Below are 27,265 nucleotides of genomic sequence, written 5' to 3'. Positions count from 1 at the left end.
TAATCAGAACAAATTTAAAACTTTATTGGGAACTTTAAATATAATGAATATTGTGAGTACACACTAATCCAGCTAGTTACCAAAAATACGTACCCATTGTGTCTTAGAATCTATTAAAAAGGTTACTCGAATGTTTTTCACACAAACTGTACATAAAACAAAACCCATGGTGGATTTGTACATTATAAAAACAGCACATCTTGGTTGAAAGTTAAATTGTACATAGATGTTTCTGTATAAACAAATTTCATAGATGGATCACCCCTGAAGAAATTTCTTCCGTTCCCCAATATACTGTATAATGGACCCTCTGTCTTATTTTTAACTGGTTAAAAGAGACATTTATTTATGTTACAATAGTGGAACAATAGTGGTTTGCACATGAACTTAAAAGCACCTTTAACAGTCATCATCTCAGACAATAGGAAACTGGGGGTGACAATTTTAGAGTTTCCTAAATGGTCCTCTTTAATTTTTCTCTATTTCTATTGTTATGAAGAAAGAAAAAAGTACAAAGAAATAACATTAAAAATGACCAACCAGCTGCCAAAGTAAACGCTGGCAGCAATATTTTGGATTCAAACAAATAATGACTAAAGTTATGTACAAAAAAAAAAAACATTTCAAAATAACACAAATGCTGGTGTATAAAAACAACCCACCACACTATGAATTTTCCAGTTTGTGAATTTTCCAAATCATGCAGAATCTTCCAACTCTAGCTTCCAACATTTGCACAATAAAAAGATGTTTTCTCTTCAGATTTTTTTAAGGGAAATAAGAACCATGAAGCAAAAACTGGCTCTTCTAATTTCACACTGCTCTCTGATTCAAAAAGTCTCTAAAGTGCACCAAGAAAACTAGACGGACAAAACAAAATAAAAAAGGTGGAAGTGACTTAAAAGATGAAAAACCTAACAAAATAAAGAAAATATTATTTTACATTTGGACAAATTTTTAAGGTGGGAAATAATCATTCATGATTTCCCTTGAGTTTTTCCCATGTGTCTGCAGCTTGAGTGTTAATCTTCCCCGGATGACCTTCAGTACTTTGGCACCTTGGTGTAATCCTCCTTACCAAGGTTCCTGCACAGGCAGATGGACAGGATCATCCCCAGCAGCTGTCAATCAAAGCAAAACATCCATCAAACATTTTAGATCAGTGATCACTTGACATTTACAGCAATACTATCGATTAAATAGTCTCTGCCACTGGAGGTCTCCCAAGTAAAAGATGTCAGTTGGAAGGAATCATGGGAGTTGTATTTATAAAGATAAAGATCCATCGTTGCTAATGACAGCTGTCTGATGTCACACAGCTGTCTGAGTCTTTCCTTCAAGTCTCTGACAACAGGACTTCTCCAACTTATCAGGCTCTGATAGTTTCAATGTTTTTGGGACGCTACCCTGTGTCACGAAATGATCCATGATTTTCTCATCAGTAGAAAATAAAGGCTCATTTCAATTTCCATTTGTAGCAACATAAAAACAACCTTATGTCATTAACAACATGCAAATGTTGATGAAATATAAGATTAGTGTTTCATCCGACTGTTTTCACACAAAAGAATGGAGCCCATTTAAACCATTAGCAAACCATTATGGACATCAGAGACGATCAAGTTAATCCCTGTTACATTGAATTATATCAGATTTATGTAGTGCGTTGGAAGCATTCTGAATAATTTAAGCACACAACTCAAGTAATATATATGTACATAACATTTTTAAAAAGTGACATCTGTGTGAATTATTTTAAAAGTGGAATCTGCTTCTAATAAACCATTATATCTAATTTTTTTAGCAAATTATTTTTTAAAAAAAGTCAAAGAGAAAAATTTACTATTTTATAATGCCAAAGGTGAAAAAAAAGAAGAAGTTTTTTATCCAACCAGCAGCCCAAAACCAACAGTTATGAAGTTGACCATCATTGAAGACCAAGACGACCAGGAAATATTTGGGGTAGAGAAAACAATAAAAAGTTTGGGAAAGGGCAGATAATTGATTTGTTTTCTCAATCTTCATGTGACATTGACTACTTTTGCCATATTCTGGGTAGAGATGGGTACTATTTCTAACACTGCAGGACAGCATTTGATTTGATGCCGACACGCCCCAAAATCCTAATGATATCCGTGTCCATTAAGACTTATTCTGACCTTTATTCTTCACGTTTATTCGGAAGCCTGACACACACACACACACACAGCTCCATCTTTACTTCCTGCTGGATTTGATACTAGTTTGGCTTCTGAAAATCAAAGGTCACGCATCTACAACCAGTTAGAGGTGTGGTCATGCCTTTATCACCACTGAATGTTCGAAAGGCATCCTTCCGTTTCAGGCATGAGTTTCATCAACAGCGGCTGAAACGTACTCTAAATTTACAGAGACAAGTACCTCAATCAGAGCCACTCCGAGGCAGATGCCCAGCACCACTCCTATGTTGGTGAGTAGCCAGCTTTCCACGCTGGCGGCACAACCCTGATTGAAACACAAGGAGATTAATCCAACAGCAGAAGGGTGAAAAAGAAATCAGGTGGGAGAAGGACAGGGAAACGCTGTTTACCACATCGTATATGGGCCAGTCGGGGGTCGCGGCCTCGCAGAATCCGCTGTCGGAGACGTTTCCGCTGGAGATGGAGACATTCTGGCACGAGCAGGGAAAAAGGAGCTGGGAGCTGTTGACAATCACCATATTACCGTTCCAGTCCTGATGACTGGTCCAGCCGCAGCACTCCATCTACAGGGATAAAGACAGTTGTTTCATTTGCAGGTAGCGTTCACGTACAAAGTTTATTCAGAACCCTAATCAGAAAAACAAACAAACTAGCATCAGATAGCAAGTTGAGGGTGTTACAAAGGCATATAACACAGTTATAGACATTTTCAGATTGTCTCCCTCAACTTCTGGTAAGTTACTTGAGCATGAATGTGAGCAGATAATCACTGAATTTTAATTTTTGGGAAAACTGCGCAGATCTTCAATAAAAATCCAGCCTCGTAAAGTTTTACAGATCTATTCTGGAAACTGAAATATCGACGGGTCCTCATCAGATTTCACAAATATAAAAAACTCGCCATATTAAAAAAGCGTCTTATTTTGTGACACCTTTATCACATTTTTGCCACTGAAGAAGCTGATGAGTTGTGGCTTCAAACAGATTCTACATTCCCAGACAGTCGGAGCCATGACAGACATTCAATGAAAAACAGATCTAGAAAAAAATGTTGCTTTGCCAGCTTTTTAATCAGGACCCATCTCAATAAAAACATGCATCTTGAATATTTCCTCTGTGGCCCGTTAGATTTTGACGAGGCGTGAATGTTGCAGATTGGACAGTAATGATTGTCTTTTACCAGAAACAGTAATTTCAGGAGTGTGTTCATATCGACATTTGATATCATCACATTAAAGTCGTATAACTAGCATGTATGTGCTTCCAACTCACATTTCTCTGGATGAAATCCCAGGCCTGCTCTGTGGTGGAGTTTCCTCCGCGGTAGTTGTCCAGCACTTTGGCGACGATCTTGGACATCTCTTCATTTAACTGAAACAAAACACTTTACCTCAGTTAAAAGATATTAACACTTTGAAAAAGAAGATTTTATATATACAGTTTAGTGTATTCATGAAGCTACAGCCAATAGCCAGCATCCCAGCCTGCAATCCTTTTCCTGCATTGAAGGGTTTGGCAGAGTGTTCTATAGAGTTTCAAGGACAAAGAGACTCTTACAATCAGTCTTTTAACGTCTGAACTGATCATCAAGAGATCAGATGCAGGAAAATTTCACGTAATTGCTGCAAAATGTTCTCACCAAAAGATTCGAACCTGAACACTGAGACACTCAAGTTCTCCAAACTGCACGGCTCTCCTTCTTAGAAAAGGCAGGCACACATTTTTTCCAGAGCCTTGAAACTATTTGGCAGTGAGCAACAGTCCAAGAGCTTCCAACAAATATTCAGATACAATAAAAAGAAATCTGTCTGCACTCTGAATGCCTCTCTTCTTTATGTGAAAACAGTTTTCATATTTCCAAATAGTCCAGGTTGTCCTGAAGCCAAGAGGAGACACAGCTATAAGAGGAACACATAGAAAATAGATAATAAAATTATCGTGATACCGTGTATAGTAAGTTTTGGGGGGGGGAACAGGCAAACAATTTTTGAGCCCTGAATCAAATCCTACTCACAGAATGGCCACAAAAAAAAATCTACACAAAAACCGTAGAAATTAAAAAATAATTAATAATAATAACAACATAAATACAAATTGAAATGATGAAAGTTGCTAAACATATAATACATTTCTTGTTATGAACAGAGGATATTTTTTGTGACAGAGTTGTAGTTGACCTGCCAGTCATGGGTAGATCCCATTCCTGTTCCCACCCACCTCCCTGCCTTACACTCTTAGTGTATTAATAGACTGTGCACTATAACAAAAAGGACATTCAGTGAAGCACATACCTCCAACAAGACCCAACAGTCACTGGATGACCTGGGGGTTTTGTTAATGAAGTGAAAAATAAAAATAAGGATCCACCCATTTATCCAGATCTGCTCCAAATCTAAGTATTGCTCGTGGCCACTCGCCCATTTCTACTGCCACGTTTCTTCAAAATCTTTCGAGTAGTTTTTCATGGAGTCCTACTAACAGTCAAACAGACGATCGATGATAAAAAAACATGGTCGAGGTAAACATGCCATGGTGAAATAGACATTTCATAACAAGCTATGATGTAACTGATGAATACCTCACAAATTTACATGGAAACCTATAAAGATTTCACTCTGAAATAGACTTCTAAGTTCACAATCCAAAAATAGGATGAAATATCCATTTAAATTACACTCATCGGTGATTTTGCAGCTTTTATGCAGGTCTTCCTGTTAGCCTACAAAATCTACAGTATCTATCTAAACAGCAGAGGGAGCTACAGAGCTGCTTATTTCAGTTTCCGGGTGTACTACCCCTAACAAAAGTATGGAATCACCATTCTTGCCGATCCACTTGGTCCAGCAGCCCTCCAAGGTGTGATGACTGCACTGTTTTTAACTGCTGACTAACAAGCAGATGTAATCTGAGGTAGATGCTCAATTAAGGAAAGGAAATTGACTGGGTGTGTCCTTATTTTCCACTCAAAATGGAGTGATTCCATATTTTTTTACCTCAGAATTAAGTGATTCTATATTTATTTCCCTGCACTTGCTCTATAAAAGTAACATTTACTGACCACCACAATGGTTTTTCTTCATTTCTTTTAGTGTTTCTGAATGCCAAGGAGTTGCACTTTTGAAGAAAATCATTACTTTTTCATGCTTTTTATCAGAGTTTGTTCTACATAATAAAATGTCGCAGTGAGTGCTCGTCCAAGACTGGTGACTCCATACTTTTTGCTAGGGGTAGTAAAACCAACAGCATATCCCTTCATCAGTCACACTGGTGATCTTGTTTGTGATCTGGTTTTCTCCTGTCAGTGGTTTTGTCATTTCAGAACCACAGCATTGCTCATGATTGCATGTCATGACACATTGCGGGTGTGAACACACAAGATGAAGGTGGAGTTACATTATCAGGTGCGTTGCAGCCCTCCACATTCCATTTGTCCCAATCACCCATCGGTGTCTGGATGCTGGGTGAAACTAACAAACCAGATGAAAAGGAAGTGACGTCACTCACCACATCTTTCTGGTAGTAGATGAGAACGCCCGCTGCTATCTGAGCCAGGAGGATCAGCAGGAGGCAGGTGAAGTACTGAGGATGGACAGGAAACATGGTAGAATCATCAAATCCCCCCCAAAAAATATGCAGGAATATTAAATCATGTTCGCTAAGAGGACGCACAGCAGGAGTAAACCCGAATGTTCAAACTACAGCATGCGTGTGATGTTGGTTTTATCTGGCTTTCACCCTAATACCAAAGATTTCAACCAATAAACATTTGATCAAAACCAGTTGTAGCTGGTTCCAAACAGACCCTACACCGGTAGCTGATGTCATCATCAGTGACTTCATCCTTTAAGGGTTTATAGTTCTTTAAAATAACGTTTGTTAGCAGTTACTGCTCCTTGAGGAGATCTGGTTTTATCCTCCATGTCTGCAGGTTTCCCCACGCTTTCTAAACGATCCCCACAGACAGACCATCACCCACCAGGCCAAGCAGGCAGCGAATCTCATAAATGGCCCCCAAGCAGCCGAGGAAGCCGAGGACCATGGAGAAAGCCCCGACTCCAATCAAGATGAAGCAGCCGATCTTTACACCCTGGAAATTATCTGCATGGAGAGACAGAGCGTTATCTCAACACTGATACAGAGCATTTTGTTTTAGCACAACAGTTAATATTGAGGCACAACATCACATTTTAAAGTGTTAAAGCCCAAAACCTCTCCGCTCTGAAGCAACAAAAATACAACTTCAGTTGGAAAAAACTCACCAAATAATCAATAACACAATTCCTACTCTGCAGACTTCTTTTTGTCTAAATAACTATAATAAAGAAAATCATGAGACTGAATTAAATGTATAGATGTCAGAAAAGTGTATTTTAATTGAGTGTTGGCTTACCCTAATAAAAATACGAGTTAACATGATCCAAAAACAGTGGAAAAGCACAACAACTTATTGAACTGGTTTATTCATTGAATTATGACATCCATGTGAAGTTCAACTCTACATCTCCAGTGCTGCAAAAACAGCATAGCAGTAATCTTGTGTACTAAAATAAAATACATGCACACAGCTCATATGATCCACTTCAAGCCTCCAGAGGCAACCAAATCAAAACTTTCCAAATACTGACATTTTTTAGTGCTTATGATGTACGCTATCCGTGACTTCACGCCCACACACGCTGCACCAGGCAGCTCATGGGTTTGCCCTGAAAGTTGTGATCATCTGTGATAACAGACCACTGGCTCCAGCAATAAAATGTTCCATTGAGCTTCAGTAGGTCTCATTTATGTGTGGACACAAAGCTAAACTGTCCACTGCTAAGCTTTAAACCTCTGCTCATATGACCTCAACGAAACCCCTGGACTCATCTGCGCTCCGTCCTCCAGACTCGGTCAGACCGGTGATGTCGTGTGTGTGTGTGTGTGTGTGTGTGTGTGTGTGTGTGTGTGTGTGTGTGTGTGTGTGTGTGTGTGTGTGTGTGTGTGTGTGTGTGTGTGTGTGTGTGTCTCAGTGTGTCGTGATGAGTAAGGCGCTGAGCTAGCCTGGGTGATGTGATGCATTCTGATGCTGGACAGTTCAGAAAAAGGGCCTCAGTGTCTGAAGGGAAGACACCTGCAGAGACGCCACGGACGAGGGACAAACGTCTTCAGTGATGCTGGCTGGTCGGGCAGCGCGGCGTCACACAGGCTGCCTCTATCACACAAGTCCAGTTTGTGTCTCTAGTTCTGCATCAACACTTCGTCAGTCATTGCTGACACTGCTGGTCTCTTTCTTCACCGTCTCCTCTTTTGGTAAACGCTAACTTATTTTTTTTTTTCCTTATCGCAATAAAGACATTTGATTTCAAGAGAAATTTTCAGGAAACCTTAGAATGAAGGCACAATCTTTACTAGCTTTGTGACGACAAGCAGGAAAACAGTCTGATTTGGATCAACAAAATTATTTTCTGCCATTAGTTAGATATTTTTACAGATGAAATTGTTCTATCTAACATGTTTTTATTCATTTGGAAGGTAGGAGCTAGTACAGTGTGAAACGGGATTACAGTATTTTCCGTGCTATAAGGAGCACTGGACTATAAGGCGCAATGAATGGCCTATTTAAAGCTTTTTTCATATGTGAGGCACACTGGGTTGTAAGGCGCACTGTCGGCTTTTGGGAAAATTAAAGGCTTTTAGGTGATCCTCATAGTGCGGAAATACTGTACTTATTTCAACACCCGACCCCCTCCACTCTGGTCCTACAAGATGGTGAACAAACATGTGGGTAAACAAAAGATAAGACGCAGAGAGGTAGCCTAGGAGATTTGTTGCTGTACTCTCCTTCACTTCAGTTACTTCGGTTACCTCCATCGGTGAGAGACGGGAATGGGCGTATGGTCATGATTGTTTTTGTCTGCAGATCCTGAAAAGTTGTAAAATGTTTCTCAGTGAAACATTCAGTAATATTTGAGTCATGTTTTGGAAATAAAATCCTATATAGAAGACAATCTCTATGCCGGGGTTGGGATGTTTATTTCTTCTCTTGTTCTCTTTGGGGCAAAAACACACACACATTCACACACACTTAAAGATGCTGACACACTTGCAGCTTGTAATCAGGTCTTTTCTCAGCCTCTTTGTTTTGACCTACTTATGTTCTGAAAGTGGATTTAGTGAAAAGCGTTTGCTGTTCTTTAATATCATCATCCTGAAATCCAGCCAGAGGTGCTGCATCCGAGCTTTTATCCCCTCGTAAGCCGACAAGAGACACAAAATAATTAAAAATTAATACTTCTCGCTGAAACCATTTCAATAAAAAGCAGCAGCTCACAAGTGAACTTGGACTTTGGATTGTGCTGCGAGTAATTTACTGAGTGATTCAGTCTGTTCACTCCACAGTTTAACTGAAAGGAAAATCTGACTAAATCTGAGACAGGCACTTACTGAGGACCACGAGGAAGCTCTGATTGTCCAGGAGGAGCCACAGTCCAAAGCCCATGATGACAACCCCGCTCAGCTGGAGGACAGAACACACACAAACACACATGTAAGCCATATAAATAATCCAGTGGTGAATCTGAGGCATCAGAGGCATGGAGAGCGTGGATACGTCCACATCCAACTGGAGAATTTATTTCAGCCAAACCAGATTTTGTGATTGTTGGAATAGTGGAAAGAAAAATGAAGATTTTTTTTTTCCTGCTCTGTTGGAATGAAATGTGTTCCAGGAAAACTTAAGAGGATGAAAAAAGACTGAAAGTTCTACAGGTTTATAGAGACGGTAAAGGTGTTCAGCTCGGTTAGTTTTGTCAGTTTGGCTTTTTTGATGCAGATTTCTAGATTTCTGCTTTCTTTTATTCAGTCTTTGAATTTCTTCCTACCTAAAGTGAAAATTCACAAGAATAAAATCTGAGTTTAAGACAGCTGATCCTATATGTGGTTTATAAAATCTCAAAAACAGTTGGTAGGAGAAGAAAACAACATGATGTCACAGTCTGTAAAGTCAATACTGTCTGATTTGGGCGAACTCATTTGACAGTTCCTTAAAAACAAATTATTCTTTGCTGCCGAAAGTAAAATACTTACAAAAAATATGAGGTTGAAGAGGAACAGGAAGTACTTTGTTGCCGTCGTGCAGCCTTTCCCCATGATGATGCTGGATCTGCAAACATGACAAGACAGTCATAATACAGCTTAAACGGGTTCAGAAAGTTGTTTTGTATCAGAGCGAAGCCTGATTAAACATCCAGATTTTCTTGGGGGATGAGCGTGATATGAACAAGCAGTGCGCTGACCTCTGTTCTTAAGCTGTCCAGACTGATCGTGATCCGGACTGGGAGGGAAAAGATCCTCCAGGATTATACCCACAAACACACACAATCACAACCAACTTTAGAGCACAGGAGAAGAGGTCAAACGCCTCTAACCCGCTCACAAAAGATCTGGACACATGAGTTTATCATCAGATGACTTAAATACTGTCATGATGTTTAAAGGCGTCGCTATAAAAATAAAGAAAGTCGATCAAAGTGGTCACAGATTTTTTCAAGTGGCTCTAAAATTTGTTTTTTCAGTTTATTTAATTGGGATATTTTTACTTTCAAACCCTTCTGAGTTGCATCTTACCCGGTATTTGTTACGCATATCAGCCTGTTCTCTTTATGGTCACTAATATTTTCCATATGGATTTGCTGTAACGGCCAAAATGTCATTGCATATTCTCTTTCCTCTGTTGTGCCTGCAGGTGCCCCACTTTAAGTTGGCACAGGCAGAGATGTAACAGTAACCCATTTACAGTGATGGGAATATGGATCAGACGCACGGGGACTCCACATGGACCCACTGCCAGGGTGAAACATTGAGCAATGTTTCCATAGTTGACTCAGATGTTCATAGATTGTTGAACAGTAAGAGGTCATCTCTGTATGAGCCGCTGCACACCAGGGACACGACTGAGGAACTGTTACCCTTTATTTTTTTTACTAAATTATATTTGATCGATGGCGGCTTCACCTGGGGCCCCTCAGAGTTTAGGGTGGCCAATGTTTTTTTGGAGAGCATTGGAGCTCTGACACTGACGAATAAAAGACACCAGGCTTTGGGTCCACACAAGACTTCTTACTCATCATTATTGGTTTTGGTCTTGAGTGGAATTTGTTGGCTAGCAGGATGGAGAATATCACTTATCTTTTAAACTAGACCGTCATCAAATCACTTGAATGGGGTCTTCAAGTTGTAAACATGAAATTTTATGTTTGTCTGGTTGTAATAAAACTTGAAAAAGGCCTGAAACAAAAGGTTTGTTAAATTTAGAAGTGCCACGAAGCCGCTTTGTGCTGCAGCTGCTGAGTCTCCTTCAGGAATGTACACAACGTTTCAATTTACTAATTAACTCATTGACTGCCAGACACTTTCAGCGCGGACAGCTCCCCAGTGCCAGAGATTTTGAGCATTTTCACTGAATTTTGAAGGCCCACCAAATATTCATTTTTTAGGCTACATAAACATTCCACATATCACCCGAAACTTTAGACTGTCTTCTTTCATCAGAAAAAAAAAATTTGTTTCTAGCATCTATGTGTGTTTAGTTATTGCCCGTAGAACACAGGGTGGTTTCAGCAAAAACAGCTGATTTTGACCAGAAAACGGAGATAATGACGTTTTACTGCAGAGAAGCAAATTCAAGCAAAACTCCAACATCAAACTTCTGAAAATACTTTTACTTATTGAAACAATGCAAACAACATTAGAAAAAACATTTTTGATGAACAAATGATTTTATAACAATTTTGAAAATTAGACAAAACATAACAAAGTACATTCATTTCACCCTCAACTGTCAGAACCATTTACAGGTGAGTATGTGTGGGTGTAATCAATCATATTTCTTTTGAGTGTGATAAACAGTGAAGCATTCTCCTGCATGCAGGGGAATACGACAGGCCTTGCACCACATCCTGGTCTCACTCCTCCCACCCCTTCTAACACACACCCGACATTTCCTTGAGGGATGTGCCTTCTTTGTGGTGGCCCTCAAACGTTCCAGCTTGTGCCTGGACATCAGGCCATCGAGTCTGCCTTCTGGGTCTCGGTTTCTGACTGACCTGGTTTGCAGCACGTCTTCGACCTCCATCTCCTCGCCCCCCTCATGTGACACGTACCCCTTTTCAGTCCAGGACCTTGCAATGTCCTTCATGAAATCAAGGTGCGATTTCTTGATCCCTGGGTTCCTGGACCTGAACAACACATAGGCATTGTACACACAAATCTGGAACAAATAGGCGACAAACTTTTTTGTCCAGTTTTGAGTTTTCCTGATGAAGGGGTAGTATGCAATGTTCTGGTCTAGTTTGTCCACCCCATTCATGCAGGAATTGTACTGTACCACACACTCCGGTTTGAGCTGTGCCACTTTTTCCCGCTGACCCTTCTGCCACACCTCCACCCTCTGCATCCTGTCGTTGTGGCAGGTTGTTATCATTCTCACCAGGCGCTTGTCCTGCCAGGCCAAGACCAGTACCCGGCCGTTGTGTCGCACCACCTTCCCCTCCTCACCCAAGTCTGTCTTTGACGGCTCTCTGATGATCTGTGGTTCGCCACGGTTTTTCCTGAGGGTTCCACAAACATTAGTCTTTTTTTTACACAACTGCTCACACAGTTTTACGGAATTATAAAAATTGTCCATGAATATTGTGTACCCCTGCTCGGTCAGGCGGTCAAGGAGGGAGAACACAATGTCTGGGAGTGTGCTCGACTGGCCAACATAAGGCAACATATTGTAACAATAGCCAGTCCGCGAGTCACACAAAATATAAGATTTTATGCCATATTTGACTGGCTTCTGAGGGTTGTAAACCCTGAAGTTCAGGCGTCCACGCCACTGCAACATCCCCTCATCAATGCAAATGTTTTCATGGGGCTGATACAGCTCTTTGAATTTGGAAATAATTGAATCAAGGACAGGACGCACTTTATAAAGTTTATCTCCAGCATCCTGTGAGGCATTGTCATTGAAGTGGAGAAACTTCCCAATTAGCTGGAACCTGTTGCGTGGCATGGTGTTATTGAAGTACGGAATGGCTTCCATTGGATCCTCACTCCAGTACATGCTGACGCTGGGCTTCTTTATGTAGCCGGTGAGGAACGTAAGACCCAAGTACTTTTTGAGCTCTGGAACGTTCACCGGTTTCCACACCCTCTCTCTGGAGTGTGGCAGAGCTTCAGGATGTGCCTGTATAAACTGCTGTGCATACAGGTTGGTCTGAGACACAATGTGACCCAGCAGCTCGTCAGTCAGAAACAGCTGCATGAAGTCAACCGGCTGGTCTGAATCCAGGTCTGCAGCCGCATTCTGGGGACCAGGGGTTGCCACGAATGGGAACTTAGTGGGTTCCCAGCCATCATGACCCCAAACACCTGCATCCACCTCCAGTGATTGGCGTCTCCTCGCACCTCTCCCTCTAGCAGGTGCACGTCCTCTACTCGTTTTAGGGACTGTAAAATATAGAAATATACAATTTTACACTATATATATATGCATGCTTGAAATAAGTAGGATATCATTTTACACAACATATATATATATTATATACACACATGCCTGAAATATGTACCATTCTACAAAACATACACACACACACACACACACACACACATATTATACATATATACACACGCATGCCTGAAATATGTACCATTCTACAAAACATACACACACACACATATTATACATATATACACACACATGCCTGAAATAAGTACCATTTTACACAAAAGAGTAATACATTCATGGATGGGGAACAACTTATGGGAGACGGAGGGCCGACACGTGTTTTTTACATCATGTAACAAAGTAGCAAAATAGTTACCTTTGCTCCTCAGATCCTCCGTGGGCTCCCATGGGTCTGGGGAGGACTCCCTGCTGCTTTCTGACGGAATCCAGTCGGATGACGAGTCCGGGTCCGGTTCAGAGTCAGAACCGTCACCGGACAGACGCAGCGGAGAACCCTCCGCAGCGGCGCTCCCACGTGGGACGCCGCCGAACTGCGGGGGGGCCCCGCTACAACCCGCCACGCTTTCCTCGCCTCCGATCCGGTCTTCAATCTCCTTGGGTGCATCTCCTGCCCCCCGATCCTTACCGCTGTCGCTCATTTTCACAGCAGCTACACCGCCAGACAAGCTCTGTGCCAGTGTGAGCTGCTTGAACCTGCCTCCTCCACATGCTTTCGCCTTGCGCTTCGCCATTTTGCTCTCCTCTACTGCCCCAACACCGACGCTTCTTCGTCGTTTTATCTGGTGATCTAGGGTGTGAAACACTGCCCCCGACCGGAATAAATGGAATACAAGGCTGAAAATCACACAGAATGTGCGAAACGCTTTGATCTAACGTTCCCTATAAAAAACGCCTAAGACGAAATATGACGTCTTTGGCACTCAACGTTTGGATTCTATAAGACGAAATATGACGTCTTTGGCACTCTGTGAGTTAAAATTGCTCAATATGACGAGTTGAAAACGTTTTTCATTTAAAGTCATAGTATGATGGAGACACTAAAGAGGCGGCTGCTTCTCCAAACCAAAGCCTGCCTCCAATTTAATATGAAACCAGTAAAAAAAAAATTTTTTTAAAGGGCATCGTTGCCCTAATTATTAGCCCAGATAAACTTCTGTAAGGTCGGCACATAATCAAGAACACACTGACAACACAAACAATGTTGTTAAAATGAATCACGGAAACAAACAAGTGTCATCAGAAGTTTGACCCGCTTCACAGCGGCTTTGAAACCAGGCTTCTGTCCCCTCTGACCTCAGGGATCCGATGGAAAAACAGGTCACTATTGATGGTAACCAAAACTAACAGCTCAGTCCTACCTCTGAATTATTTAGGACAGTCAGGGTCACTGAGCTACAATCCAATGGAAGCTATTTTTGACAATGTGTTCAGGCTGCCCTTCATTCTCGGACAAATTTCTTTACACATCTTATGGAATGTGTGATAGGCAGACCAGAACTTCTACTAGACTGAAGCACTGAAATCAGACACAGATAAGTGCCTCAGGCTACATCAGGATTTCACAGATGTCTGTTGGGTTTCATTGTTAGAAAGATTACACAAAAATTACCTGTAGATTTTTTTCTCCATCGATCACACAAACTACTAGACAGAGACGAAGACAGAGATGGCATATCTCTGGAAATGAAAAATTAATCTCATGAAAACGAGGAAGGTAGAAGAATTCACACTTTGGAAAGGAACTTTCAATTCTTCAAGACCAATTTATTCACCTGTTATTGCATGGAGTTGTAATAAAATATGTAATATGTACACGTTTTGTCCTGTAGACATTCAAAAAGGGAAAGAGAAAACCTTGAAGTGGTCAAACTTAATATCATATTGTTATTAAATATAATATTAGGATTTGTTTGTAGCTACACATACACAAAAATCAAACACTTTTCTTCCATACAGAGGAGGTGTATGAAGAGCAGTTCCTCACTTTGTCACTACTTTGTCACTACTGCTGGTGCCTGAAAGCATCTCATAATTACTTTCCATTTGAACCTCATCCAAATGGGCCTTCAATACACTGTACTTCTCAAGGATATAATGATATGTAATTGCGCCATTTTGCCTCTTATTTCTCCTTCATCGCATGCACTAAAGTCATATTTTAATGAGCTCAAATAGATGCCTGTCTGTTAGCTGGATTACATAAACCCGTATCTTCTCTAAACTTGGAGGAGTCTTGAGTTTGATGAGTTAAACAGATGTTCAGGATTGTTTGCCCTTAGCAGCGGCGCGTTCTCTCATCTGACAAGAGAAGTTTCAGTTTCAGTATAGCTGCAGTGGTTTCCCCTGTTCTCCTATGTTTCTAAACTGTGAATTCCAGCAGGTTTCTGTTTGACATGCACTTTAGAGAAAATGTAGCCGAGCCAGTCCTTATGAATGCTCTGCGCCAAAACGATGACTCGTGTCTATTTATTCATTCCAAGACACGACTCATTCAAACCACCATAAAAACTCCAGGTGTGCAGAATTCCATATTCTCCAAACACCCAAGTAACCCTCAGGGCAAATCAGAAGACACGGAGAGAAGAGCTCCACGCGTCCGTCATCTGCACCTTTGTGTGCACGTCATGTTTCTGTGGGATCTTTATGGATCATATATATATTTAAAATAAAAATGGGTAAAAACAATAAAAGGTCATTCTGCTAGTTTTTAGAATCACTGTTGTCTAATTATATCTCAGTCACTCTAGACCACTGATCCCCACACCACGGCCCTTGGGCCGAATACGGCCCACCTCCGCATTTGACGTGGCCCCCTTAACAGTACCAGAAATACACCCTGATTATTATCCATTTCATAAATTGAGTTATTTACTTCATTAATGGTGTTATTATTTAATTCATGACTTTTTGTCTGTTAAGATCCCGGAAAGGTTTATTAATATTTGGTTATGTGTGGCTTTCTGGAAGACAATGCAGTCTTTTCCGCACTATAAGGCGCACCTAAAAGCTTTTAATTTTCTCAAAAAATAACAATGCACCTCATAATCCAGTGTGCCTTATATATGGAAAAGGTTTTAAATAAGCTGTTCATTGAAGATGCGCCTTATAGTCCAGAAAATACTGTAGATGTTTACATTTAGGCATCCCTGCGATCGTCACAGTTTTTCTGTTACAAGCTGACCACGGCCCCCCATCAGAGAAGGGAAAGGTTATGTGGCCCTTACAGGAACAAGTTTGGAAATCCCTGCTCCAGACAATCAATCAAATTAAGGGTTAAGGTTGGTGTTCATGGTGATTCATTCACAGGTGAACACGTCACATTGAGTCACGTTCTCTAATCTGACAGAACAAACGTGCCTGCAGAGCAGCAGAAACAACACCAGCACTCCACAAACACTCAGTCAACAAACGGTTCTCAACTAGAGGAGCTCATACCTGACAAGAATCCTGTGAATGTCATTCAATCAGCAGTGAAGATGCTGCTGAACAAAAAGAAGTCAAATCTAAGGTTGTGTCACAAATTAGTTTCATGGTATAGAAATGTCATACAACACGACCAAATTCCTAGCAAAAACATGGCAGCATATTTACGCTCCAGACCCTGTCAGAGAAGTGAAACAGCGAAAAACGTTCAGTTACAGTAGAAATAAAAGCTTGAAATAATGTTCCAAGTCATAAACACTCAATCCCACAGGTTATATGAATATATAGTGCATCAGTCAGCACTTCTACCCAAAAAATATTACAAAATGAAATTTTGTAAATTCATGATACCTTTATACTATTTAACTCAAATTTCCCTTGATTCTGTCAGCCTAACAGACCCAGACCCACAACACTTCAAAATGTGTTCAGAGAGTTGCACCAGTTCATCTTGTATCTAAACATCTGACATGTTACACTATTCCAGTGAACTCTGATGCTCTTATTGTCTTTTCTTACTTTTCCACTTCTTGTTTTTAGGCCCTCCTGTACAAAAAAAGCCCAGTTGCAGAAACTACTTGACAAGGAGCCACATGCAGCTGCTCATTCTCATTCCACAGATGGAAATAATTCAACAGTTAACATGAAGCAACTTATGAGTTTCAGCTGGCTGCTTTGTGTCAAACTCAGATAGAACCCATCTGAAACATTTCCTCTTGCAATAACGTGTTTATAGGTTTATGCTGAGCTGAACACTGACTGTTCACACTGTAAATGTATGGATAAACAAAACTCATTATTATATAATAGAGAAGAATATAAGAAATGTTATCTAATATGTATTTGGTTCGCAACTTATTTTCAATATAGATATTAATTACGTTCTTTGGAGACACTGAAATGTTCTGTGTGTGTTAAACATGACGCACATCTAGTCACAGTTCATTTAGCTGTATTAGAGGCTATAAAAATACTGATCAGTTAATAAAAAATATAATTAATCAATATCAGAGGCAACGTTTGCTGCCCTACTGACGTGTATACGGAGGTTGAATGCCCGTACATTATTTTCATCTGACTGTGGTGGTCTACGTTTGTCGGTCTGGACTCTGTGACTCTGGTCAGTCTGTTGTTGACAGTGTTGCTCTGACAGAGACGGGACTGTGTGCAGCATCAGCCGTCGTCTCCTCCACGTCACTTACTCTCTCTTTGACTCGTGCAGAAATGTGCAGGAGGTGCGTAGGACTCCTACAATAAAGCCTTTTGTTGCCACTCAGCCTCACTGTTCTTTTCATGAACAGCTCACGATCTATTTGTGGCTTGAAATGTAAATGAGGATGGCAGCGACAAACAAACAACATGCTTCATTTGGTGTTGTGAAACATGGTAGAATTGTTTTTTGGGTTTTTTTTGCTGGTGTTTTGGGTTTTCTCTTTTAAAGGAAGTATCGGGGGGAAAAGGTCCTCTGCTTTTTTTGGGGGAGGTGGGGCGTGAGAAGATGTCTGCCTTTCATATTGAGCTTTTTTAAGCATCAAGCTCTTAGAGGTAGTTTCTCAATATTTTGGTCACCGCGTTGCGAAGGTACACACAGTCCTGTCTTTGATAGATGACGAGACGATCACAAGAAGAGGATAAGTGTGTGACACGTTGGTGATTCCACCACGGCGGTTTCGTGAGGTATTGTTATGAGAACCAGCTGCACTCAGACGGTACCCAATCCCAAAGCTAAGTTGAGAAACAAGCAGTTTATTTGTTCAGATTTCATCACTGGAGGAAACTTGGGTGACGTAATCATTTGTTGACTGTTTGAACAACTGAGTAATGTTAAATTTGAATAGCTGTGCTCACAGTTGTCTTCAAATAGGCAGCAAAACACAGAAAAATCTCCAACAAATTGTTATCTTTGTAAGTCACATAGAAGTGATGTTGTTCACCAACCAGGAGCCAGCTTCAGTGTTTCTTTTGATTGTGCATGGTACAAACAAACAGAAAAAAAGCCGTTGAAAGTATTTAATCTATGAAGGAACTCAGAGAGCCCCAAGAACTATTTGATCCAATAAATGATAACTGTACGCAGCCAACCACGAGTCTCTAGTCTGGTAGAAAGGACCGAACACCTCGCTGGTTTCCCATCCAGGCACTGCTGGCTACAAGCAAAACAGACCATGACTGCTTTGGCTGAAGAATTGCGAGCTTTAATCCTGCAAACTTGTCAGAGAAGCAAAAAGTGTGACACACAGTGATCCTTATCAACACATCAACAGGGCTGCACTCCGTGTCATTCTGCAAGCAGCTTATCTGATCTCTTGAAACCCAACCACCTACACTGTGTCTCATCCTGTCTTTATGTTTGAGGTTTTCGCTTCCTTTTTATAACACTGTTCTTTACTGGTACACAAAAAGAGCAAATGTTCCATGAGAAATTAACCCTGAATCTGAATCCCTGGTTAATTGTTGTCATTTTATATAAAATTACATGTGATTTAACACGAGATATGAGGTGTTCACTCAGATATCCTGGGGACCATGCAGCCATAATGCTCTACCGAATGTCTTTATAGTTTTTATACGCATTAAAAACACTAAGTGACCCACTCGTGACCCTTTGTATGTAAACTAAATCAAGATAGTCAGCAAGGCTGCAACTACTGATCATTAATCACACCAAAGGATCATTTTTAGAAAGTTTTGGATAGATATCAGCCAAGGTGAATGTATTCACAGTATTTATTTTAACAGTCTACATTGGAATGTAAGAAAGAAAAGAAGAAGAATTGGAATCAAGCAGATCATATTTGACAAACATGAAGAAAATGATTTGAATCTTTTTCTGTTGATCAAAATACCTGCTGATAATTTTCTATCAATCGACCGACAGCAACTCCAGCTCACAAAAAAATAATAATCACAACCACAAAGGCATCGCCTCCACCCACCTGGTGAACCTCCACCTTCCCTCACTCAAGTCCTGCTCAACAATGGCAGCTTTCAGGCTCCTTTTTCTTTACAGCAACAAAAAAAAAGAAGGGAAATTCGACACACAGACGGACGCTCCTGCCTTACATTTCCTCGTCACAATAAAACAACCGCAGCCGTTTGAAAGATGCCCCGGTCTCACCGTCAGACTTTGTTTCCAGAGACACCCGACACGCCTTTCAGCAACATTTCATACAATGTGAAGTTTCTCTGCACTCCAAGATCAGATGCACACCTAGTGCAAAACAACTAGAAACCCACTGACACATAAACACTGTAAAATAAATGAAAAGAAATATCACAATGACGTGGAAAACTCAACTTGATGCTGTTTTTGTTGGTTTGTTTGAGGGTCAACAGAATTACAGTATTTTCCGCACTATAAGGCGTACTGGATTATAAGACGCACTGTTAGTGTTTGAAAAAATTAAAGGCTTTTAGGTGCGCCTTAGGAAAATACTGCACTGAAATCTACTCAAGGCATTTTCATGAAACGTGAAGTGGTGAAGCCAAAACAAAAATCTGTCACATTCTGGTGCAGATTAACAACGAGGCATTTTAAAACACTGCATGAGTATTCTTTAAATGTTTACATTAATTGCTCAAAAACTATTCAACTGATTTCCACTGATTTTGAGCAGTCAATGAATCAATAGTCAATCATCAAATTTTCCAGTGGAAATTTTATGCCAATCAAAACACAACAGAATTGACTTTATTCTCATACAGGTCAAAACCTTCACATCTTAGAATTAGAATTTTTTTTAAAAATTCTTCTTAAAATCTATAGTTTAATAATTTATCTGGATTCAAATTTAAATTACATCGATCCTAGTCTGCCCCACCCCTCCAAGTGGTAATTTTTTGAGTAATTAGAAAAAAAATAAAGAAAATGAAAAATAAACTATGTAACCCTAGAGCTGGTCCGACAATTCAGTTTTTAGGGTAACCGTGTTGAGAACCAAACAAACAGACTACCAGCTGGGTGTTTCTGGCTCAAGTCAGCACATCCACTCCCACTTTGGGAACCCCAGCATTAACAATGTAATGAGCTAAATATGATGCTGGAAAACACTCACAGGGGACGAGATGTTGCAGCGTCGGAATGGAGGATGTCCACCTCGGAAAAAAGGGGGCAGTTACTACAACAAAAAGAGGTCCTGCCTCAGCTTGTCAGTGAGGGAACCCCGCCCTCCATAATTAATTCAGAGTTTGGAGAAAAACCAGTTAGGACCTCCCAGTTTGGGCTGTGGAGGGTTTCAGTTTGGAAGACATGAGGTGGGGGGAGGAGGTGGAAACGTGGATGAAATCTCATTGGGAAAGGCTCTTTGGGAGTCACGTTTACTCCCACGGTAAGGAGAACGTGGAAAAAAAGGTCAGCATTTCTACCTCAGAACAGAACTGAAGACAACTGGACATCTGTTTTCCTATTGAACTCAACCTCTGATAATAAACATCTCAATGACTGCAAACTGTCCTAAAGGACAGTGTTCCACAATCATCCAGCAGACTTTACAAAGTCTTTACAACCGTCTCATCCTCAGCTGCTCTTCATTGTCAAGAAGATGAGGGAATAGTTTCAGTCATGATGCTCAAGATTAATTATGGTATTAATTGATATAAATCACTTCCTGAAAATAATCAACATATTCTAGTCCCGTGTCATTTTCCTCATGTCAATATGACGTATGAGAATAAACAGTTTTGTTTTCAGTGACAAAATCCTTTCAAAGTCTCAGACCAACAGTGTGTCAGTCCGTCACTCAAAAACAGAGTCAAAATAAACACGCCAAATCAATGCAGTAAGAGACTGAAACATCCGCAACACCTCTGAATTAAAATTTTTACCCTAACCTACTTTCATAGGTCAGGGTCATAAAAGACCCATGATCAAAAATGTAACCGGTATATTCTGTTTGTCATGAGATTTCAGAGATGTGTACCTAAAAAGGTATAAAAGTGAAAAGGTGACCATGACCTAGTTTTTTCAAAGATCAAGGTTGTCATCTACTTTTCTTCCCCTTGCCTCCCTGAATATAAAACCTTTTGATTTGTCTTTCTATCTTATCCGGTTCCTGAGATATGTGCAAAAATATCTCAGGATCTCAGACCATAGATCAAAGCACTAGCTCTGATCTAAGCACTAGCTTTGACCTCTGGCCAGTGTGAGTAAGACCATAGATCAAAGCTAGTGCTTTGATCTATGGTCTTACTCACACTGGCCTTCTCCCTCGTATTTCTATCTTATCTGGTTCCTGAGTGTACAAAAGTTGAAATTTGACTTTGACCTACTTTTTCAAGGTCAAGGTCATCTCATTTTCATCCCCTTTGCCACCTGAGTAATGTGCTTTTTGTTTCATCTTTCTATCTGCAACGGTTGTGAAGATATTTGGTGGACAAATGGATGGACGGACAAACACACAAACGATGACAATTACTATACATCACCGCTTCGTGGGATGTAACTACAGTTTGAGTTCCTTCCAGTAGCGTGACAATCACTGGGGGTGTTTCTAATAGTTTGTTTTCCCAAGTCTTGTGTAATACTTCTTACCACTTGTTGAATGTTAATTGGCAGATCATAAATTCACACAATACCGGCAGACGTGTTTTTATGTGTGGACAAGGCTCTCCTTGGACTGAGGACATTCAGTCATCAAACAAAATCATTTCTATTGGCTTTTCTAAATAACTTTTCGTGTTACAAATGAGGTAAACTCAGATGAAGTTTTGCTGTAGAGAAGAAATATGAGCAGCACAAGTTGTTCTAGCCTCTTTTTTAACCCATAATTACCTTTAGGGCAATTCCACTAAACAGGACAAACAGGTTATGGACTGTAGGTGAGTCTCTATCAGGAGCTTCAGATGATACTTGTCTTACACTGAGTTGAGAGGAAGACAACTAACAATGTTTAATGAAGCATTTAAAGTAACAGCACTCATAGTTTGATGTTTTAACACCTTTAAACAATCAGGGCTGTCAATCAGAGTTCAATATGACACCCAATAATCAATTAATGCAATAGCTCTATCACAACCAACAAAGTTAGTCACAAGCCTCCTAAAGTATTTTATGTTTTTATTAAAACATAAAAAGACAACAACTGCCCAGTTTTCCAAGTAGGTCTCGTCAGAACCACTCTCGTGTTCTCCTGCGGACTGTGTGCACGAAGAAGGAAACACTTTAGAGTCCTCAACACTAAACACAGACTTTTATCCATCTGAAATTAAACAGTCATGAAATCCTCTGGCTCTATTTGGTGGAAACTAGACAAAAACCGTAGAATATGATAATGACTGAAGGACAAGCGGTTACACTCCCATTATTCTGTTTACCAGCATTTAGCAAAACTATCTCTAGTCAAGGATTGTCATGAAAAAAACACCCCGCCCCCCTCCATAGTTACAGTATGTAACACACAGTACATTAGTCATATCCTCTTAAGTATTTTTATACTGTGGAAAACGAAGTGAAAATTTCAAAACATACTGATTTGGAAACAGTATCTTATTCCTGTTTATTGCAAACCTGGGAAATTGTTCACTTCTCAAAAATTTCTGATTTAAAAAAAAATCATATTATGTGATGGACAGACAGGCAGAACCCATCCCTGCATTCAGTTCTCATTTTCATTCATTCATTTATTTATTTCAGGCAAGGCAAGGAAAACAACAACAACAACAACAACAAAGGAAATGATTAAATAAGCAAATAAATAGGCAAAGATCATAACTCAACAACACAATTTTGCCTGAAAGGGAGTGGGAAGAAGAAAACTTATGTAATCCCACCCCAGTTCCTGATTCAGAGATCAACACACTGAGCTACACTTCATTCAAGGACAACAACACAATTATCACATTGCAATAGCAATTCCACACAAAAATGTAAGGAAGGCACAATATACCAACAATGGTAATGTACAATATACCAAAAATGGTGATGGACAGATGCCAACAACAGTAAATAACAAAATGCCAACGATGGTAAAGAAACACTGAGCACATGTTACAAAACAGAACAGCAGTTTGAGTTAAAGACCCTCATCTCTACATTTTGACCAGACATGATGTTTATATAACAGTTTGAATTCATGAGTACTTTGGCATTGCTTGTGTTGAGTCCAGGCTGTGCCATAGTTTCACTCCGCACACAGACACACAAAAACGTTTACGTGTGGTTTGAGCTCTCGGCAATGAAAAATATCCAAAACCTCTCAAGTTATGAGCCCTGACTGGAGTTATAAAAAATTGTTGGATGTTTGGCGGTCATAATTTGTTGAATGCTTTACATAAAACTATTGATGTATTATATTGTACAAGATTGTGAAATTTTAGCAACTTTGACTACGTAAACAGGTTATGAGTATGTTCAAGAAAACCAACCTTGTGAATGATCCGCACTGCTCTTGTCTGTTAATATGATCAAAGGATTTATTGTAACTCCTAAAAATGTATTTTCACTGACAATTTCAATTTGAGTGCCATCGATACTTATTTTCTGTTCAGACATTGTGTTGAGATTTCCAAACATCATTACCTTGGTTTTATTTATATTCAAAGATAATTCATTTGTGTCGATCCATTCTTTTATTGTGTTTAGTTCCGTTTACTGTATTTACAAGCTCAAAATAATCATCAATACTGTAAAATATATATGTGTCATCTGCAATAGTATAAGTTTCAGTACTTTGGTTGTGTTAAATGTGATATCATTAATGTACAGATTAAAAAGTTTTGGCCCCAACAGTGACCCCTGGGGCACACCACAAGCAATGCCAAATACATCTAAAGAATGTTGACCCATTTTTACAAACTGTACCCACCCTGTTAAATAACTTTTTAACCAGTCCACAGCCAACCCTCTAAATCCATATCTTTCCATTTTATTTAGTGATACTGCGTGATTAATAGTATCAAATGCTTTTTTCAGATCAATGAAGAGATCAACTGCATACTTTTTCTGCTCCAGTGCATTAGTTATTTCTTCAATAGCTTCAGTTCTCACTGTAAATGTGTTTCAATCTGAAAATCTGTGTGTACAGGCCCCTGAAACCTCACACACACACACACACACACACACACACACACACACACACACACACACACACACACACACACACACACACACACACACACACACACACACACACACACACACATAAGTAAGTAAGTAATTAAATACAGTGGGAGGTAGAATGACAGGCAGCTACCGGTACTTCCTGTGTGATTTTGGTCCAACCTGGGTATTGAACCGGCGACTTCCGGCCCCCAGTCCCAGACCTACTGGCAAGCTCAATTATTTTTAATTTCTGTAATTGACCATTTTTTCTGGGAGTAGCTTGGTGGAGAGTTCGATATCAACATACTTTAACCTTCACTAAAAAATAATTTTACTTCATAAAGTAGAATTAGTAATCCTGACGTAGAATTTAAAGCACTGGTTATTGGCTTAAACTCATGTAAAGATCCCAGAATGTAGTCCAACCAGTACTGAGCTCCTGCTGATGACTGAAAACACTCAGTTTTTGTCCAAACTTTAACCACTAACAGCTGCACAACACAATCCCTCCAAAAAGACGGATTCTTCTGTTCGTGCTGTATGGAAAGGTAATTAAGGTCATGCTGGAGAGAAAAGCACGACCTGCAGCCGAACTGATTTACGGCCACATGTGTTGAGGGAAAGACGTATCAATGAAAGTGTTCTGGCTCAATACTGACCGAGTGGCGATGCCCCCACCTACAGCACTGACCCACATGATGATATGCACCACAGACCTGTCCTCAAACACACAACAGCATCATGCAGCTGGAGGAAGGGGGGGGGGGGCAGAGCTACACCAGTCAGTGTGATAACATAACGCATAATATCGACTTTTCATTTGATGAATGCATCAGCTGGGATGGAAGGTCGCCTCTGGCTTCAGTTTAGGACTGAAATCAATCACTGTTTAAATAGTCTTCACTAGCATGGATGTGAATTTTCACTTGTGTCCGTTACTTTGTTTGTTTACAGGATAACAACAAGCACTGAACAATTGTCCACCTAACTCGAAAAGGTGGACCAAAAGGAACGTCAGCTTGAAATTGGTCTCTACAGTCACCTTTTGGTCCGTCTCATAGTTGGCACAAAGTCAAAAGGTCATATCCACGGCCTGCCCTACTGTCCTACTCCTTTACTACATATTTATATTATATATCATATTCATTCTACCATTTACTACTTCACGTCGCTCAAACTAGGATTGATAACCTGTTCATCTTCTCTTCCAATGCTCAAGAAAGTGGAAAATGTTTCTCCTGACTCCTATATATAATCCAGGTCTACTTCAATATCTAATAGGTGCTTTTCAGGCCTGTGATCCACTTTAGACCAAGTTTGGTGGAAATACAGGCAATGTCCTTTTTCATAATACTGTAGTGCTGATGAGCAAACCAAATAAACACAAGTCAGAGGACTTGTGTTCACTGACACAAAAACCATTAAAGCTCCAGCAATCACAAAATAGCTTTCAGACCAAATCACAGCAAAATCTCGTAATAAATGTTGAACTATAATTCTGTCACATTTTTATTTAAAAAAAATTAAATAATTTGTACGGAAAATTTGAATTCAAGATCTGATGGAAGGACGGTCATTTAACTGAACACATTTAACTTTTTAATAATCTTATTTTAAAAAATAAGATTATTATTATTATTATGTGGCGACTCCTGAAGGGAAAGCCGAAAGGAAAAGAAGAAGATTTTAAACATTTTAATGTGTTTTAATCTGTAATTTTAAATTGAGAAACAAAACAAAAACAAAACAAAACATATAAACGCAATATGACTGAATGGTTTCAGACACGTGTAAATGATGAAAAATCCTGGATCCACAAACATGTTTCAATACATCACATTGTTTCCGTCATTTAAAACAGACAGAAACAAAACACTGAATGATTGACTTACTTTAATCTCATTCATAGTTGTATTGATTAGTTGATTCTGAATACAATCATTATTTTACAGAATGCCGCAGTCAGCTTTTATCTCGGAGGCTACCGTTTATCCTTTCCACATGACAACTTAATAATGAACTACTTTAACCAGCGCTGACTCTCTCGGGCATTTTCTATGTCTGAAGTTTTTTTTTTTACTATCCCAGAATGCTATAATTTACACAACAGGAACCAGGTTCACACCAAATTAACAGTTTTCAGACTGTTCTTTTACATTTGGCTGAAATAGAAACCAAAAAAACCCCCCCATGTACTAGAACTAAACCCAGAAGGAGACACTCATTTCTCCAAAGCAAAGGCATGTGGAGCCTAGAAATTGTCTGTCTTAAAGTTTCTAACCATTATTCCATGAACATTTGAGTTTACTGGTTTAAATAATCAGATAAGAAATGAAACATCCCCCAAGACACAAGTTAGTCCGAGCTCCAGTTGGGAACAAAGCCTCTCAGAGCTTCTGTTCTGTCCAACAAACTTCTCAGTTGATCAGAGTTGATCTCATGAGCTTCAGATAGAGACAGTTATACAGTTATTAATGGTATTTAGAAGTTTTCCCCTACAAGAGTCTCTGTGGAAGGTTTAAGGTTTAAGTCTGGATATTTGAGTCCAGTTTAAATTGTAGACTTGTATTTACTTGGAAGACAAACATTTTAGTCCAGTTTAATTTGTAGAATTTTAGTTACTTGGAAGGCAAAAGCTTTAGTCCATCTTAAATGAGACTTCTGTTTCAGTCCAGTTTAATGACATTAAACTTGCGTTGTAGTTCCAGTTTAAACTTTAAACGGTAGACTCCTGTTTAAGTCTTGTTTACATGGCGGGATTCACTTTAATCCAGTTTAAATAAACTTAACCTCAGTCCGGCTCATTAAATTTCAGTCAGACTCAGGACACACTTCAACATGCTCCCACAGACCCCAGCTCCACCGATCCGGGTGGCAAACCGTGAATCGATCTGAACCCGTTCACCGATCAACCGATCAGCCTCACGCGCCTCGTGCTCTGACCGTTCCCCACCGTTTGTCGGTTACTCACGTGTTCCCGAGCTCGGCCCCGGACAGAAGAGGACGAAGTCAGGCTTGTGTGTCCTTGTCCGGTGCGGTGCGGGCTTCCCGTGCGGGTCGTGGACGTGTTCGGGTCGGACTGGGTGACCTCCTGCTCGTCGGGACAACAACGCAGACTGAAGTACTTTCGTT

General features: G+C 40.0%; 2 protein-coding genes across 3 annotated transcripts; both read right to left on the bottom strand.

The window, feature by feature from the left end:
- On the bottom strand, positions 1-27,265 carry LOC137593038 (CD82 antigen-like). 2 transcript variants are annotated; one of them, XM_068311618.1, is made up of 9 exons: positions 27,105-27,265; positions 9,246-9,321; positions 8,604-8,676; positions 6,157-6,278; positions 5,685-5,759; positions 3,453-3,551; positions 2,570-2,743; positions 2,401-2,484; positions 1-1,121 (listed from the first exon to the last, which is right to left on the bottom strand). In XM_068311618.1, the coding sequence occupies exons 2-9, from the start codon at positions 9,306-9,308 to the stop codon at positions 1,044-1,046; spliced, it is 768 nt and encodes a 255-aa protein (XP_068167719.1). In that variant the 5' UTR covers positions 9,309-9,321; positions 27,105-27,265; the 3' UTR covers positions 1-1,043. The 2 variants fall into 2 exon arrangements, with proteins under 2 accessions (XP_068167719.1, XP_068167728.1); XM_068311627.1 differs by lacking the exon at positions 27,105-27,265 and adding an exon at positions 19,032-19,162.
- Positions 10,861-15,300, bottom strand: LOC137593029 (piggyBac transposable element-derived protein 4-like). The gene is made up of 2 exons (XM_068311608.1): positions 13,028-15,300; positions 10,861-12,653 (listed from the first exon to the last, which is right to left on the bottom strand). The coding sequence occupies exons 1-2, from the start codon at positions 13,401-13,403 to the stop codon at positions 11,035-11,037; spliced, it is 1,995 nt and encodes a 664-aa protein (XP_068167709.1). The 5' UTR covers positions 13,404-15,300; the 3' UTR covers positions 10,861-11,034.

Source organism: Antennarius striatus, chromosome 1 (assembly GCF_040054535.1).
Source record: "Antennarius striatus isolate MH-2024 chromosome 1, ASM4005453v1, whole genome shotgun sequence".
Classification (NCBI taxonomy): Eukaryota; Metazoa; Chordata; class Actinopteri; order Lophiiformes; family Antennariidae; genus Antennarius; species Antennarius striatus.
This window is presented reverse-complemented; position numbering and strand designations above follow the sequence as displayed.

Excerpts from the sequence above, each read along its gene's own strand:
- LOC137593038 (XM_068311618.1), bottom strand. The coding sequence starts at position 9,308 with ATGGGGAAAGGCTGCACGACGGCAACAAAGTACTTCCTGTTCCTCTTC. Across the intron at positions 8,677-9,245 it reads TCTTCAACCTCATATTTTTT|CTGAGCGGGGTTGTCATCAT; the intron begins GTAAGTATTTTA and ends TCTGTCCTCCAG. Across the intron at positions 2,485-2,569 it reads ACTGGCCCATATACGATGTG|GGTTGTGCCGCCAGCGTGGA; the intron begins GTAAACAGCGTT and ends TGTTTCAATCAG.
- LOC137593029 (XM_068311608.1), bottom strand. The coding sequence starts at position 13,403 with ATGGCGAAGCGCAAGGCGAAAGCATGTGGAGGAGGCAGGTTCAAGCAG. Across the intron at positions 12,654-13,027 it reads GGAGGATCTGAGGAGCAAAG|TCCCTAAAACGAGTAGAGGA; the intron begins GTAACTATTTTG and ends TATATTTTACAG.